Genomic DNA, 18,768 nt, shown 5'->3' with positions numbered 1-18,768 from the left:
GCTAACTGCCATAAAAATTATAATGTTGTCAGATTCCGGGCTGTTGTGCCGTGGTCTGAGTAAAGTTGCCCCATCTGCGGCGGCTATCATTTTACAAGATACCAAGTTCCTGCGGATCAGTCTACATTGGAACAACTGAAAGAAGCGTTAATATAAGAATATAAGAACACCAGAGAAATTGCCGTTTGGGCCACACTGAGAAATCAGCAGTAGCGGAACACACTTTTAGTGATTGCACCCATAACATTAAATTCAATGAAACCAAAAAGCTTTCAAGGACTTTCCACTATTACGCCAAATTAAACGAAGAAGCGATCGAAATTTTTAAACATCACAACAATTTTAACAGAAAAGAAGAAGGAATTAAGGTCGACAAACTTTGGCATGATGCACTTAGACCGATTATCCCGAGAGGTACTTCTAGCCAACCAGAAACTGCTACGGACCCTGAGTCAGCCAGAAACAAGGGCGAACGTTCATGAGCCAATACTGGCCCGGCACGGAGGGACAGCTAGCTCTTCATGCATAAATAGTGATAGCACTTCGATATCTGCATCAGTTTCTAGGAAATCGCTTCCCTGGAAGCTTTGACCACGCTAAAACTGAAGAGGGCCGCTCAGATGCGGCCGAAATGTTTGGAGTAACAACACTCAGACCAGAGCACAATAGCCCGGAATCTTACAACATTATTGAGGCAAAAAAGTTAGTAACAACCGAAAAACAAAAATGTTAGCTCTTACAAAAAAAAGTTATACTTATCCAATTAAAATTAAAAATCTAAGTCAGCACATTTGTTTATAAAACATAAAGAAAAAACTGATTAAATTAATAGACTAACTAATTGCCATCTTAAAAAATAACCTTTTCTAGTTATACTTTTCCTATTGAAATAGAAAATTTAAGTCAGCACATGTATCAAGAAATTATAAATAAATACATTATTAAATCTTACACCCGCTTTGCCCGAAGGCACACTTTTCATTTTAATAATTATAACCTTAAATTTAAAAAAAAGAAACAAACAAAATGACCTAGTTCGTAGGTGGATAGTGTCAGAATAACGTAATATTATTGATAGTAAAAAAAATAATAATAAACTGGTCTTCTACTAATTACAAGTTAAATCACTTCAGTTTCTTAAAATATGTATTTTTTTTATTTTTTAAGCCAGGTTATGCCATGCCGCTTCACTGCTGCTTCGCTGTGACTGACTGAAATTGGAGGGTGTTCGGGTAAACACGAATACGCATGCGTCGTAGTTTGCACACCAATACGGCGGCATGCGAATGCCTACCCGCTTTGGGCCACCTTCCTCTATTTAAAACCTTAAATATATTAAAAATTTGTAAACTATTTATAGCGTTTTAAAATGATCTGTTATTAACAATATGGTGCATATTTATAAAGTTAAAATTTAATTTACCTATTTGAATCAACTATACTTATTTGGGAAACATAAATTGGGGAGAACTATAACAACAATTAATAGTCTAGTAAACAGTGTGCTGAAAAAACAGGAATGTTAAGTTTTTCCCAACGGAAATGTATTTCTTTTGACAATTAAATCTGGAAAATGTTTTCCAATGTAGTAGATATCGCGATCATTAAACTATATTTTCATAAGCATCCCATATTCTTATTTTTTCTGTTTTGAAATATTTTTTGTTCAGTCATTAAACTTCGACATCGAACGAAAGACATTGGGGCTAGGAAAAGCATTGACTCTAAGACATGGATGTCGGATACCTAGTGTAAAGAATTAAGGAAAAATAAAAAATAGGAGCGTTGAAAACATAAATAAATTTATATTTTTACCCACGCAATGCTAGTGACATATTGCCTAAATATCAATAAAACAACATTGTATTAAACAAATCTCTGATCAATGCATTGAGAGTCTGAATAATAAATGTATTGCCCATTTAGTAACGCATAATGTAATTTGTAAATCAAAGTCCTGAAAACTTTGATCAATATTAATAAACATGTTTTTTTTTTTAACGTTACTTTACTTTTCTCATTATTCAACAGGTCTCCCAGGCCCAAGAGGAAGAAAAGGAGTACCAGGAAAAAGTGGAACGCCAGGTTTGAACCATTTTACTTATATTGTGTAGCTTAAAGCACATTCCATTTACTACAAAGTACGTATTCTGTTTACTACAGTTTAGTACAAGGTTTTCTGTCTGCTTTTCATGCAACTGTGGGTCTATTTAATCTCTGGGTATTTACCATACAGTTAGAGTGCATACTTAAAATGCAATACTGCACATATTCAGTTTAAACATTAGGATCCAGAAGAAAATAGGCACCACACAATGCAAGTTATTCTTTTTTATCGTTTTAAACTAAAATTTGGTTGGTTGGTTTATTTGATTTTTATGGCGCAAAAACCCTTGAAGGCTATACTGCACCAAACGATTTTTTTTATCATACACTATTTATTTTTTCTTCAAAAATAAAGACAGGAAAAAATAAAAGTACACATAGTCAGCTGCCTCATTGTCTGCAATGCCTACGTGACCAGAGGTCCAAAAAAAAAAAAAAAGAAAATCATTTTGCTTCAGACTTTTGTATAAATATTAGGACTGAATGACTGTGGGGTGGCTATTTTTATTGCAGTGAGTGATGGCTTCGACTGAACTCTTTGAGTCCGTGTAAATCACACACTTTTTGGTTAGATTGGGGTATTGATTGTAGAGATGTAAATAGAGCTTTTATTTCCGGAGGTAAAAACTGAGCAAGATGGATGTAGTTTTTCAGCGGTAGCTTGAATGAATTATTGAAGCAAAGCCGACATGATCGTTTGCCTTTGATCCGTCAGTGTAAATGGCTTTATATTCTGAATATTTTTCTTTTACGTCATAAAAGATTTGTTGGTAAGCTGCATAAGAGGTAGTTTCTTTGGGGAATTTATTGAGGTCTTTGATTGTAGATGCAGTTACTTCGCATCATGGTTCAATTGGTTTTATTGTGTTGAGAGTATTAAAATCTGATATCTGCAGGAAAATTTGGATTTGACGAGGTTAGTAAAAGTGTTGTTTTGCGACAGATAACTTGAAATATTCAAAAGATACATTTTCGTCTAAATTTTCAAATAATAACAAATATTTAATCCGTAACTTGAAAAAAATGTCTTAGAATCCTTCCCATTATGTTCAGACGTTTATATTATGTTGTACTGAAGAAATGTAAAAAAGATGATGGAAAAGTGTGCCTTCTTAATAAGCGTAAATACTACTTTCTTGAAAATATTACTTCATTTGGGAAGTCTAAAGAAAGATTTAAAACATTTTAAATAAAAAAAATTTTAATCGATAATGTCCTTTCTTTTTTAAAAGAACATGTTGCTATGGAGTTATTTTTAAAAACCCGGGATCTGTCAGAATAGAATGAATAAAGTCAGGATGGATTGTTTCCTTTGTAGAATGTATGACATGCAAAATGTAAACATTTTACTCTTAAAAAATGTTTCTTAAATTACTCTTTTCCAGTTACATTATTTGAGAAACTGTCACGGGTTTCCTTTGAGGAGCTTTCAAAATGGTACGAAAAATTGTTTAGACTTTATAAATTTATTTGGAAACTAAAATATGTCAGTGAGTCATGACTAAATGAAGGAATTTGGTAAATAGACAAAATACTGTGATTGTATTTAAAAATCGTGATTTTGGCAAAAATTTGTGCTCTAATTTTTATTAAAAAATGATTGTTTTGCTTGAGAAGCCCATTGAGTTTAACTGCAAGACCATTATTTTTAAATTTTATTACAAAATCAGAAGCGAACACTGTTTCAAATAGTAGTTATGGATGTGCTATAAAATCATTTTATCAAAAAATTTTTGCGAATATATTTTTCCTGATGATTAGAAAAAAAACATTAAAAAATATTTTTGTTGCCAAACCAGGAAAAATTATCCATATTTTAATTGCGTAGATAACACATGATTTCAATTGTTTCGTTTATTTTTCCAAAGGTGTAACATTAAAAATGATCCCGTTTTGTGATTCTTAGGTTACGTGTTAACAAATGTTTTCATGAAAATTAATAAAATCCTTTTGTATATAGGTGTTCCTGGCATTAAAGCTTGGACAGTAAATGGAACAATAAATGGAACTCACTACAATATTCTGAGTGAGTATTCACTTTCGTTAAGTGCGAGAACTGTTACGGATCGTGATGGTTTTGATTCTGATCAGACAGCTTTTTTTTTTTTTTTTTTTTTTTTTTTTTTGTGGCGAAATGTCGCGCTTTCTTTCTTTCTCGTTGTCCATGCGTCAGGTGGCATGGTTAACACTAATTACAGCTATTGGTTATGAACAGAGCATTCATTATATTACGTGTGTGTAATCTAAGCATTACGAGTATTGTTTAATGTTCTCGTTGTGTATAATATATTTTTGTTAATAAAATTTACGAATTTGCTGTGAATATGTCTGTAACAGTTTGTCCGGGAATCGATCCGGGGTCTGATGGGCTCGAAGCTTTGTGCTCTGCCGCATGAGCCGTTATGATTGCCAGTCAGATTGCGCTGTGAGGCAATATTAACTTGTGCATGAGACCCGCGTTAAAGAAAACAGTTTTTTTAATTTCAGACGTATATTTTGATTTTTTCAGTTAGTAAAAGGAGATTTCCTTCGTTCCTATTTAAAGGAATTTAGGTTTCAAAATTGGTTTTCTAAACAGGAATTATTTCTAGAGGAGCTATTTCTTATTTAAAAAAAATATTTACTTTGCGAGATTTGCTGAAAGTGCGCTATACTCACCTTTTCGTCAGTTATTTTTACGACATAGAAACTAGCTACTATAGTGAAGTGCATTCATATGTACTTGAAACAAGTATGGATCCAAGTGCTGTTTGAACCAAAATGGAGGGTTAATCGGCCTGTCCTCTGATGGGGTTCTAGGACGTGTTACTGGTTCATCGAGTTCGTCAAATGGACAAGCAATACAACCCTTTCTGCAATCAAGTGCTTCCCAATAATATTAAAGTTTCATTTGTATGTGTGTCGGAAAGATGTGCCATATAATTTTATTTGTTATAATTTTTGTAACTCTGTTTCTCTCTGAGAGAATGTTTTAGCAGTGCTCAAATGTCCCATAACTCGAGTAATATGCGAAGGAAAGTTTCTAAAGAAGGACAGTTTGTCGTAAAACAAAACAATGTTTACGAAAAAAGATACAAACTGAAAAAAAAATAAGAAAAACAAATATGTGCTAGCTCCTTTATATCTTTGTATGATATTAATTGCTATGGATCAATATACTATCGCGCTCCCATCGGCTGTGAAGATTCGTTTGAATTGTATGTTGCGTTGAGATATTTTTGTGTTATAAGGTATTTATTGACTTTACATACATTGAAGTGAATGACTAACACCTTCAAAAATACACCAGAAATTTTTTTTTTTTGCCCTACCTCTTTTGAGAATTAAGCAAAATGTTCACAATGTAAGCAACATCGTGACATTTGTTTTATGTGCGGGAAATCAAAGTTTTTTGTAATTGAACTCTAAACCACTCGGCAAGTTATGTACAACTTTTTTATTTTTTTTAAATTATTTTTTATTACGAATAATACTATACGAAAAAGTTAGAATATCATGCTTGAATAATACAACATTTGATTACATTTAAAAGTTTGCAATACTCTATAGTGAGTATTGATTGACTTGGAATTGGTCTTTCGCCCATTTTTAGGTAACTTGGTGTTGGCATTTATCGACTGATGTCGATGTTTATCAAATTTCGGACGTTCACACTATCAAATCTATAAAAAAAAAAGAATATTGTGTAAGTATATATATATATATATATATATATATATATATATATATATATATATATATATATATATATATATATATATATATATAATATATATATATATATATATATATATATATATATATATATATATATAATATATATATATATATATATATATATATATATATAATATATATATATATATATATATATATATATATATATATATATATATATATATATATATATATATATATATATATATATATATACAGGGGCGGACTGGCTGATTTTCGCCCAGTTGGCAAAAGAGTATTTTGGCCCACCTCTGTAAATTAAGAAAGTTAAATTAAACAGTACCGGATCTCGATTCTTCTGAGCAAACATTAAACTACCGCTAGTTCCTACTTTTCCTTCAAATTTCTAAATCAAGTTTTGAAGTTCTAAAAAAGAAAATTGTGAAACATAAAATAAAGCTAACACTGACCCATTTTTTATGTGCCTTCAAAGAAGGATACTAATGGATATGCAAGTCTGAAAAAGCAGATCTTAAGGCTTCTATACTTACAACATAGGAAGGACACGTGGAAAAAGAGGAATCTGGTAAATTCCCCCGGAAATTTTTCGAATATAGTTGATCTATACAGGCATAAGGAGAAAAGAATCGGGAGAAGGGGTTCTAGTTCCCTTCCAAGCAATGTTTTCAAAGTTGATGTCAAAAAGCATAATTTCACAATTTTTAGTAATGTTGAGGAGAGGAAAAAAAAAGGGTTCAACCATGATGTTGTTTTATTACCTTTTTTTTTAAATTGAAGTCTATTTTAATCTATTTTTGTTTACAATAGATTGTCGAGGACTCTTCCGAGAAATTCTCTGAAATGGAAAGTTTTAGAAATGAGGTTTTAGATTACGTTTGGTAAAATTATTAGAACAGGGAAGCATCGAGAACTTTCTACGAAAACATTTCGACTTTCAACTATTAAAAAACGAAAAACTATCATTGGTCACGTTTGAGAGAAGAGGAGGCTCAGTGATATCATTTGGTAACATTTAAAAACTGAAGTATACTCTACTCAATTTTAAACTGCATTTAGTTACTATACGGAATCCAGCGACTCTCCTTCGGAATTTTTCGACATTGAAATTTAAAAAACAAAAGTTTATAATGTATTTAAAAACATTAGAAGGAAAGGAGACAGGTTTCTGGAGTGTTTCCCCCAAAATTTCTAAGGAAGGCGATGTACCTTTCCGCGCTTTTAAGCTAACTTTTGAGCCTTAACTTGATCAACCCTCCTTGCCCTTTAAAAGTTTACACAAAACTTCACAAACGCTAAATTTTTTTTCCAAAAGGTAAAGATTCACATAAGTCAGTCCTTGAAACGTCACTTTCTCGTTTCAATAACATATCCACAAGAATCTTATTAGAATATATCTGAATGTTTTTTGAATTACCTTTAAAACTAAACATCAAAAGGCTTTTTAATATTTTAAAAATAATTACTTTGGAAAACACTTGAACTTTGTATGTACCAAGAAAACCAAAAAGTAAAAGAAGCACCTTTTGTATTTTACAAAACTTCTCTTAAACGATACCCTTTTATTTGAAAGCGCACTGCCCCTTTTTTGGTCTGGGGTAAACACTTGTTCCCTTTGGGCATTTTTTTTTCTGAAATTGAAATCAATTTTAGGCTATAGTGCTCATAAAAGGGTTACGGAGCTCTCTCCCGAAAATTTCAAGAAGTGAAATTTTAAGCTATCTTTAGTGACTTCAAGGGAATGGCGAAGGTTCGAAGACTTTTTCTGGCAATTTTTTTCGATATGTAAATCTGAAAAACACAATTGAGGGACTTGATGCAAGAACCAAGAACCAGGTAAGTCCTGACTCACTGATTTTTGGTAAGACCAACAAATAACATCAGTGTCCGGTAGAAAGGTTAATATCTTTCCCACATTATTTACTAGAAAGTAGATGTCTAATCTTACATTTGTGTCCCGTTGTTGCACAAATCGAAACTTTTTTACTATCGGCCACACGCAAAAATGAATTTAAAAAATGAAGTTTGGACTGTGTGTGTGAAATGGTTCTTGCATCAAAGTCCTCAATTGTAGACTTAAGACTAGTATCGTCGGTGACTTTAGACTACAAAGGGACCTCATACCCGAAACACCTTAGGTACCTCGTTAAGTATAAATCTGGGCCTGATTACAACTAATGTAGCTCAAAAAAAAAAGAAAAGAAAAGAAGCCTTGCCCTCCCCAGCCACCGGAACTCGGTCCTAAATCCGCCGGTATTCAGGAGCTCTTTCTTCTTAGTCGAAATTTTGTCATGTTTCAGATACAGTTTATCGTACTCCAGACTTGTTTTCCCGTATGCGATTCGGATATGAAAATACTTCTATAGCGAAAATTTACAATAGACCAATGAAATATCTTGCCTACTGACAGCATTTAGTTGAATCTGTCACAACCACTGAATATCAGGGGTGTGTCCAGAAATTTTGGTGCACGTCACAAATGCCTTTTACGGACCCCTCTCTATCTTGTTTACCCCTACGTCCCTACATATATTTCACCCCTCATTTAAAAAAATCTCGGACCTCCTTCAGGCTCGGAACCGGGCCAACAGGTGTCCCTTCTGCTCCCCTCCCCATGTCCACGCTCCTGCTCGTGCTCATGTATAGCCGCCCCAAAGCATGATCCACACATTTATAGCAGGGGCGCACCGCTTCGTCTAATGGTGCAGGCCCCTTCAATGCTTGTTAATAGACGTACAAATATAAGTTTTTAACGCTCTTTTATCGTCCTGGGCCCCTTTTCTTGCCGCGTTGGAACCCAATTTCTCTGACCCCCTCCCTTTTTCTCAATGTGGGAGCCATGGCCCCCAAAGCTCTAAGAACTAGAGAGAAAGTTGATAGCAGAGGAAAGTATTCACGAGTGAACTTCGACTATTTACTTTGGTACCAGCTTAGGGTGGGGAAAAAATAAACCTGTTTCCTAACGCTTTTTTTACATGGAGTAAATAAATTACATGTTTTTTTATGACACTTTAAAAAATGTCAAGTGTGAATTTGAGTTAAGTTCAATAAAAAAAAAGACTTGAAGTGACCCACTCGGCGGTTGGCCCAGTCGGGGATCAACGACTAGCCGACCTGGCCAGTCCGCCCCTATATATATATATATATATATATATATATATATATATATATATATATATATATATATATATATATATATATATATATATATATATGTGTGTGTGTGTGTGTGTGTGTGCTCCCTATACAAATCCACAGTTTGTGTCGGAACTCGACCAAATTTGGAAGGGAGGTATTTGGGTGCCCGAGTAGGAACGTAGAGGATTTTTGAAACGCCGCCAAAAAAGAACTGAACCGTTCGAATTTTAATTTTAGATCCCGAAAATCGCATTAAATGGCTCTTTCTACTCGAAACAATCATCCGATTTTCTTGACTAAAAACCCATTCGAAAGCCGGTAAAAAATAACCCAAGTGTTGATTTACTTCCTTCGAATTAAAAAAAAAAAGAAAAAAAAAACAAAGCTGTAAAATTGATAGGAAAAAAGTTATAAGCATTTTTATGCCTAATGGAACAACAAAATCAAATAGGAAATTTAATTTTTGTCAACGAGCTCAAATTAAATCAGCCTGAATAAAATTATTTTTGATCTGTTGCAAATTTTTTCCCCTCGACTGTGAAAAAATAAAATTCTTGCTCTTTGTTTTGAAGAAAAGTTTCCCTCTTTTAATTATTTTTTGGTCATTTATCTTTTATTTTGTTTTTTAATTTCTTTTTGGACTGCCAGCAAATGATAATTAAGGATTTTAGTTGTATTTACTGAAGGGTTGCGTTTAATTTGTTGGGAACTTTCAGATTTGCCGTTATCGAAATTTAAGAATCATTATTTCGACGAAAAACTTTACAGTATTTTTTCTTCTCTTATTTATGCTTTATTGTTGAACACGCGTCACTTGACATAAATTTTACTTTCAAGGCAGACCGTGCAAAGCCGGGCAACGCATCAAGTACATTATATAATTTTTGTATGTTTCGCGCATTCGAATGAATTTAACTGTACTATGCATTTTTTTTTTTTTTGAACTCCTCTAATAAAGAACTTTATGCATGAGAAAATTGCCATTTAAATAAATTACATTCAAAAAAAAAAAAAAAAAAAAAACCGCTAAATTATAGAGAATAAGCCTAAAAATGTTTTAAAGCACTTTATTTCGTTGAGAAAAAATCAAATCGACTTCTTTTAAAAAATTGTAATGAAAGGAAATGCTTCAAAGCCATGTACTCGGCCGTGCATCCAAAAAGCTCATTTTAGGGCTATTATGCTAAAAGATAAAGCATACGAAGTATTTGCTTTACCTTTTCAAATATCGAAGCATTACGATGACTTTTCTTTCATTTGAATAAAACTTTTGGAAATTAACAATAGAAAACTTGCATGCAAATTCCGAAAAAGAAGAATTTGTAAGCCATGACAAAAAGACTTTTCTGCTGAAACTGCATATGAAAGTTTTCCAATAAAATTTCAGAATCTACCGACGACATTGAGGATATTTTTCGTGTCGCTATGAGTTCAAGCTTCTAAAAATTTGCATACAAAGGTCGCGTTTTTTCCTGATGGAAGTTTGTTGAACTGTTAAATGCTACATTGATTTTTAACCGAATATTTTGTATAGAAACAAGTTTTTTTTTCTTTTGGTTTATTGTAAACTATTTTTTACAATACCTTAGCGCTTTGTAACTTTTACTTTCTAGCGAATTATTAATGTTACCTTCGTTGCATAGAATCGACTACTAACGGCCATATACGTAACACCAAGTTAATAAATGATTAACATTTTAATCAAATAACCCATCGACTAGATAATTGATGTAAAGTGTGTATTCAGTTTACAGTAAAACTTCTCATTTATGTACCCATACTCAACTGGATTTTTTTAATGCTAAAATATTATTATGTTGGACTTTTAGTTGAACAGCTAACCTACAATTTAGTTAGAGCAGTAACAATGATTATCTTGCAGAAATACAATAACGTATAGAGACTTTATGGGGATCAAAATGCCTAAATCAATAACAGTTGAGCCTCAGTAAGAAAATAGCGATTAGGAGCTTTATTTATACAAATAGCAAAAACTCAAACCTTCAATAATTGACGTCAAGTTTGTTGAATGTGCCTCTCGATTAAGGTGATAAATAATGACTGGATGCAACCAAAAAGCAACAGAAACATACATTCTGTCATTGGCGCTTTGCGCTGGTGCATTGTGTTAAAAAAGTATTGGAATTAGTCCAATTGAGCAGGACGTGAGTGTCATAACATTTTCTGTTTTTGCTTTCGAAATGAAGCCAGTTCAATAGAGATTTTAGAAACTCAAAACTAGTGACAAGATAAACCAATTTAGGGAATAGAACTAACCGCTTTCCAGCTCGTTATATTGCTTTTTTGCACAGCTTATTACGTTTTAATATTAAAATAATTGTTTTTCTTTTTCAGTACCTCCTTCCATGATCGACGTGGATTCACAAACGTCTCTAATAGTCGATGAAGGTCACAGGGTCAAATTGGAATGTTCAGCTACCGGAGAACCTCCACCAATGTATACCTGGAGAAGTGACGAAGGCAAGCCGATTCGTCTAAGATCCTGGCAGCGTAAGTATTTTTTTCACAGTTACCCCCTTTTTTGCGGTATAGTCTAATTAGCCTGATCCGAACTTTTATAAGGTTAGAGCATGAGTAAGAACAAAATTTCTCAAAAAGCTCAATGCATGAATCAATTCTGAATATTTAAAATAACCAATATAGATATTTTTTGACTAAATACAGAAGGACATTTTGTCCAAAGTAGAACTAAAAAAAAGTCAGACTAAAAAAAACCTTTTACTGAATCTGACTTCATCAGCCTGTGTTGTACATGAACCATGATACTGGAAAATTTTATGCAGATTAGTCGGAGGCTCGTTGAGGTGTGTTTTCATCCATGGGCCTTTCGAATGACATTCGAGCATTGGGCACTACCTCAAAACGTTTCCAATGCCACAGCAACAAAGTTGGCTTACTAGTTTTCAGCTGTTCTATGCATTACTCCTTCTCAAGATGATAGAGCAGAAAGAGAGAGAGAGATAATGATGCAAATGGGAGGCCAATGCTAGGCGTTCTGGTGCACGCAACGAGGGGTCATTGAGGGGCTATTGTCGTGGCTGATCTTGTTACTGTTGCTATGGTTTCTGCTGATGCTGGACATGCTGCTGTCGTTTAGTGATCCTGTTACTGTTGCTGTGGTTGCTGGACCTGTGACTGTTGCTGTGATTATTAAGCTTGTTTGCTTTTAGATACTTCAGGCCTGTTACCTGGATTTTGGCTGCGAAATTGTGGTTGTGGAACGTAAAAGTCATAGCATTGTACGCTAGTTCGCTGTTTCATCTTTTGCAGTCTACGGACCATAAGATCAATGCAAAATGTATGGATGCTTATTAACAGATGACGTATTCACTGACGTTCGGGATGCCAGTCTGGAGATAAGTTCTCATCTTTATCAAAAGGCGCCTAGAGGAGAACTTACAGTATTAAAGAGTAAACTGCAATATTAAAAAACAAAGAACTCTGGTTGATTCTGATAGGTAGAATGGGCAACGTTTAAACATTTTAGAAACGTTTTAATATGATTGTCACAGCAGTTAAAGCATTTTTAATACTTTATGACACGAAATGTGCTACCTGAAATAAACTTTTAACGAGTTAAGTATATTTTGTAAGCCAAAACATTGAGTGATTCACATTTACATGCAGAGTTAGTTTCAAATATGAACTCAGATGGAAACAATTAAAATTCTAGCAGAACTATCTGCGTTATTTCAGCCACTATAAACGTTACCACACATTAATCAATTTCTTTAATTTACATTAAACGTATACTGAATACCTCAGAAAAAGGACTAAATATTGTTTGTGTTACTATATTGAGTTCGTTAGTTTAGTTAGCATAATGGAGTATATATTTAATAAGATTAACGTAGTTTGATATAGTTGATCTTAAATTAGAAACATAAAAGATATTTTCGATTTAATTTACTTTCAACTAAGATACTCAACCGTTAGTTTTTATTCCATTGTCAGTTGTAAATTCAGTTAGCATATCTGTTTAGAAATGCTATGCAAACAACTAGAATAGTCAAAGATTCCAGTAAGTCAAAGTTTTACATAACGGAAATAGTTGAAATTTATTTTATGAACATTTTTTGGTGGATTTTTCTACAACTACTAATTGATGTTAGATAATACATGGTTATTTAATCAACTTTTTTTTATCTGTCTCTAATAATAAAAGTGATTAAGACCGCCAATCAAGAATATTTAATTGATTTAGCAATTTTCCAACGCGTTTGCATAAGTATATGTTTTTTTTTTAAACAGAATCATCGTATAATTCAAACATTTTGGAAATTCAACAAGTAAGCAGGGACCATATGGGAGTGTACATGTGCATCGCATCCAATGGAGTGCCTCCGCCTGCCATCAAGAAAATCAAACTGGAAGTGGCTTGTAAGTACCTTTATCAATGTTTCTTACGTATTAAGCAGCATAAAAAATCTCTAAAGATATTCTTGCATTTAAGTTTTTTGGTGTAAAACATGAGCCAATCGTCATTGCAAGATGATTTGAAGTAAATGTTTCAGTTTCCACAAATTAACTTTTCAAAATTTTGTTCGATTCAGTGTCTTTTGTTCTAAAAGTAATATTTGTTATGCCGAAGTCGTGTCATCAACATATAAAACTCATATCGTTTCTTATTCTTCTTTTCTTCAACGAAGTTTTCATAAAAATTGTGAGAAATAAGACTAATTTAACGAATTATTTCGTACTAAGTATAATTTTACGATTTTATCTTTCCGGCTAAAATTAATTGATATTTAGAATTAGTATATTTAAAAAAATGCATGTTGGTAGCAATTTTGTAGGCAAGTATAAATGTTTTCACCCATGATTTCTGCATTCTGGTAAGTATTGTATCTCTAGGGAGGCACAATACTTACCCATTTAGAAGCATTTTAAAGCTTTTAGAATTCTGTTGATTTCTTGTAATGACTTTAATTGTTTTTTTCTTTTTAGTTCTTCTTGTTCCTAACTCTTCTGTGTATAAGTAACGACACTCATATTGCTTTTAAATAAATAATTATTTACTTATATCATTCCATAAACATTTAATTTGAATCTCAATAGTTTAGATTTTTTATTGTGAATAACTAACTAATATGAGGGCAGGGTTATTTCAGCAACAATAGAAGGACAAAAAGCCACTGGAAGTGATGCTGAAAAAATAAACTAAATTTTAGCAGTACAGACATTTTAAAATGTAGGCAGTTCGCTCGAGAACCTCACTGTGAAACTTTACAATATACATGAGCAGATTTTAAAGTGTCCTTCACCAGACTAAACGATAATTTTATGTATCACAGGCGTTTTATGTTTTTCTGTTTTTTGTTTTTTGAGACACTATCCAGAATATTTTTTTTAATTAAAAAAATAAATTAGTAAAAAAATACATTTTAAGAAACAATTATTATAATAATTATAATACCTGTTAAAAGTAAAAGAAGTGGACGTGAATTGCACAAGATTTTGAAAATTGAATGGTTTAGCAACCACTTTTGTGCAAAATACTACGGTTCCGATAACTAACTATCGGCAAATGGTTGAAACTAGACATGCACCAATTTCGCATGAAGTAGACTGAGTTAAAACAAATTCCTGATGAGGTAAAAAAAATAATTATAAAAAGGTTAACTTACCCCACATTTGGATGAAGTATAATGAGTTAAAACTAACTTATGATGGAGTAAATAAGAATTGCAAAAAAAAAAAAAAAAAAATATTACTTACACCATTTTCGCATGATGTAGAATGAGCTAAAGCTAATTTTTGATGGTTTAAATAAGAATTATTAAAAAGTTGACTTACACTAATTTTACTTTTAACGACTCATAAATAAGATTATTGGGGATTTTACGTTACAGATTGCAGTTACTCTTAAATAAAATGCTTAAAATAAAAAAAGAAGAGAACTTTGAAATGTGATTTTAATATTTATAGAGTTTAATGAAACTAATTTTCCTTCTGCTGTCATTCTATTGAGAGTCATGAATGTTGTACTAAAGATTAGCGACATCTTGCCTGATACTTCTGACTAAAATAGATACCTGTCTGTTGCGGAATTCGCAACTCCAACAAACTATATGGGCACTGCAGCCACCGTCTAATGGCGGATGAAAAAGGTAAAACAAACGCATGCTTTCGCCATTTACGGCAATCAACTCACTTTTTAAAGGAAAATGATGAAAACTAACATTATTTTGAGAAGCTCGAGAATACCATTACGGGACGAAACAATTTCTGTTGCTGAAAGCAATCAAAGACCCATCGAATGCGTTAATAAATACTCATAACAAACTGTCTATGTTTACCAACAGACACATGTGGAACACAATGTTTTACCTTTTTCTTTAATTTTATAAATCACATCAATGTATTGTATTCGAGCGGTGGAGTTGCGAATAAAATGAAACGAAAATGCGAAATTTTTGCCTAAGAAAGAAATTGCTGTTTGCTGTGAACCAGAAGTCAAACCGCATTAAGTACTGCAAAACTGTTAATTAAACTAATATTTGCCTCCTACCTATTGAACAAAGCTGCGGGGGATTCCTGTTATTGTTTCTCTTATTTAAAACCCGTTGTTCCTCATTTTCATCGATCTGATGCTGTGTCGATATTTCCTTTTTTGTGTGGATATAATTTACTAAAAAACCTTCTATTCATGGTTGGTCTTTAAGACTCTCCTATTAGTGCTTTATGTGACTGAGGTAAGTTATGAATAGTAAACATATTAACTGATGCGATGCTCTAATTGCTTAATTTCTATGGCTCGTAAGTATTGTGAATCAGGATAAAGACTAATATCCTAACAGTCAAAAGTCTGATATCTGTATAACTAAATAAGTGAATAAGTGTGAAAAAAAGTAATAACGTTTCCGAATTACGTCAGAATTGGTTTAAAAAAGGAAGGTCAATTTATGTGTTTCGTTTATGGTTAAAGCAACACTGGAAAGAACTACAATTACACAAGGATATTAACAGTGTATTTACTTTTATGAAGGTTGTACCACAGAACTACAATACTGAACAGTAAATAATAGTTCAGGATATTAAAAAGAGTTGCTAATAATTGACTGAACTCATGACGATTACGACTAGTGACACATTGCGAAGATTGTTAACTTCTTGAAAACCTTTGTTTCAGTTCCTCCTCTGATCAAAATCCGTAACCAAATGGTGGGCACAGTAAACGGCAGCAGCGCCGTGTTGGAGTGCTTTGTCGAGGCCCACCCTCCAGCTGTCAACTATTGGATGCATGGTGACAACCGGATGGTGGAGCACGGATGGAAGTACCGGATTGAACAAAAAGACGAAGGATACCGGACTCACATGGTGCTGAATGTAACCTACATCGAGCCCTTAGACTACGGATTGTACAAATGTGTCTCTAAAAACGACAAAGGAAAAACCCTTGGCGTATTCACGGTCTTCGGTAAATGATTTAACTTAATTTTTTAGTTGTAGTCCTTTATTTTTTCCTTAGCTAAAAATATATATTTAGCGTGTTTGACGGAGTTAATCACTTTTAAATGAGATAAGTACCAGTTATTAAAAAATATATATTTGCGCCATACTAAATATTTATAGATGGACTCGCTGTTCCTAGAAAATTTGAGTTAAATGTCTCAGGTAGCAGACTTCGTTTCGTAAACGGTTTAAAATGGTTGTCCGCGTTGTGAAAATCATTTTAAAGCGTTTAGAAAACATTAAAGCAATGCGTATGTTACCAGGAATAAATCAAAAAAAGGTCTCTGCCACTTACATTTCGTGCAAAAAAAAAAAAAAAAAAAGAAACACAAACCTAAGATAATATACATTTATATCTTAAAAAGTAGTTGCAAATAATACTTATTTTCAAAGAATGACTTGATTTGATGATGTGATTTTGGAAACATTTTTTGAAGAAATTTTTATCAACATTAGTAATACATAAAAAGTAGTCGAAAACTTTGTACTGCATAGTGAATAAAATATGACAACGTATATAAAGTACAAATTAAGAATGAAAAAAGGTTAAAAAACCAGCAAACAGCTGTTTCGGCACTTCAAAATACAAGTGCCATCATCAGTGCAATTAAAAACGAAGACAGGTTCAACCCGACTAAAACACAGTCGAGGCGAACATTGGAATGAGAGACGAGTTGTAAAAGATATGAGATATTTTATTCAACATTAGTAATAGTTTTGCAAAAAGCATAAGTTTGAAAACTTTAATAAATATATGCTATCTTAAACATTTAATGATTCTTATGCAATCTTGCTTCCGGCATTTCATGTGGCATTTTATTATATACGTTCAAATGTTGGATCTTTCATAAAGTTAAAAAATAACTTCTAGAAGGGTAAGGAAGAATGATAGCTCTCTGCTATAGTTTTTGCAGGCGGTCCTTTTAATATTTTGTTGATAAAAGAAGAATAAAAGAAATACGAAACAGAAAAGAAGAAATAAATAATGAAACCAAGAAATTCTTAGCAAAGATTTGATATCCTTGTCGAAAAGAACATTCAACAGGACAAATTCATTAGACAATAAGTACGATAACAATAGGAATCCTGTTGTCGTTGGCATGAAGAGCGTTGAAACTCTGCACATAGTGAAGACTAGATAAAGTATCTAATGTGTCACTGCGAGAGCATCAACAAAGTGCACGCATTGATGCTAACAAGTTTGGGGCTTTTGCCATGAAAGAAAATTGTCACAAAGTCAAAGAAAACTGATTTTTTGACATATATTTCTAGAAAAAGTTTTTAGATGTTCCAACAACTTTATATTATTAATTTATTAACTAATATTTACTTTAAAAAGTAAATTATGAGAATTGTCTTGTTTTCATCAGCATTTTCTTAATTTCTTCAATAAATTGAACAATTAAAATATATTGCGGGATATTTTTTAGTGTTATTTAAATTATGAAAAGTTAATTTTTAAGCGCTAAAGTAAAGTTTTACATGCTAGAATAATTGCAATAAATTATTCTTTCGATATAAGGGTCGAAACGATGCTTAGCATGTTAAAGAGTGTATATATTTTTTTCAATAAAAAAATCAAAGATACTCTTATTAGCAACTCACACTTATTAAGGAATTGCATATACACTGTGAAATCCCGTTACAACGAATACCAATACAACGAAATATCCCTTTCAAAGAAATAAATGTGCTGTCGCAATAAACATGCGATTACAATGCTTGAAATATATTACAACGAAATTCCCGTAACAACGAAAAAAAAATTCCGGTCTCTTGAAGTTAGTTGTAAGTCATTGTAGTTGTATTTTCATAGTTATCTTTTTATCTGATTATATAAGTAAATATATGTTACTGGAATAATTTTCTTCCAAATTTCAACATTTTGAAGATTTCTTTTTCATTATTTAAACTACTTAATGTGTAAATTCTTTTTGTAGCAAACGTAAGCATTTACATTTTTTTCAATGTATCAAAGTTTTGTCTGTTGTTTTCAGAAATTGATCCGAACACTCCTACTAGAAAACCACCTGTCGAAACATTTGAAATTTACGGCCAGCGTAAGTATAAATCTTTTATTAACGTAAGTAGTTAAGAACCACCGTAAGTATGAAGGAATGCTTTGTGATTGCTTAAAAGATTTTAACAATATTTGCTTCTAAGGTAATTGCAAAAGCACTTGCTTGTTCAAACTAAGTCATCACCACATTTTGTAAATATATATATATATATATATATATATATATATATATATATATATATATATATATATATATATATATATAAATACCTATTAATTAATTTTTATCACTCCTCAAACGATATAAAATTAAAACCTTGAGCATCGCTGCT

General features: G+C 32.3%; 1 protein-coding gene across 2 annotated transcripts in view; it reads left to right on the top strand.

The window, feature by feature from the left end:
• The window catches only part of LOC129223869 (uncharacterized), a 187,240-nt gene that overhangs the window by 152,580 nt on the left and 15,892 nt on the right, over positions 1-18,768 (top strand). For both annotated transcript variants that reach the window (XM_054858235.1, XM_054858234.1), the window contains exons 6-11: positions 2,032-2,085; positions 4,067-4,132; positions 11,296-11,451; positions 13,213-13,341; positions 16,094-16,381; positions 18,414-18,476. In XM_054858235.1, the coding sequence (XP_054714210.1) occupies positions 2,032-2,085; positions 4,067-4,132; positions 11,296-11,451; positions 13,213-13,341; positions 16,094-16,381; positions 18,414-18,476 (756 nt within the window). The remainder of the gene's footprint in view (positions 1-2,031; positions 2,086-4,066; positions 4,133-11,295; positions 11,452-13,212; positions 13,342-16,093; positions 16,382-18,413; positions 18,477-18,768) is intronic.

The sequence above is a fragment of the Uloborus diversus genome, chromosome 6 (genome assembly GCF_026930045.1).
Source record: "Uloborus diversus isolate 005 chromosome 6, Udiv.v.3.1, whole genome shotgun sequence".
NCBI lineage: Eukaryota > Metazoa > Arthropoda > Arachnida > Araneae > Uloboridae > Uloborus > Uloborus diversus.
The sequence above is the reverse complement of the archived record's forward strand: the minus strand, read 5'-3'. Positions and strand labels throughout refer to the sequence as shown.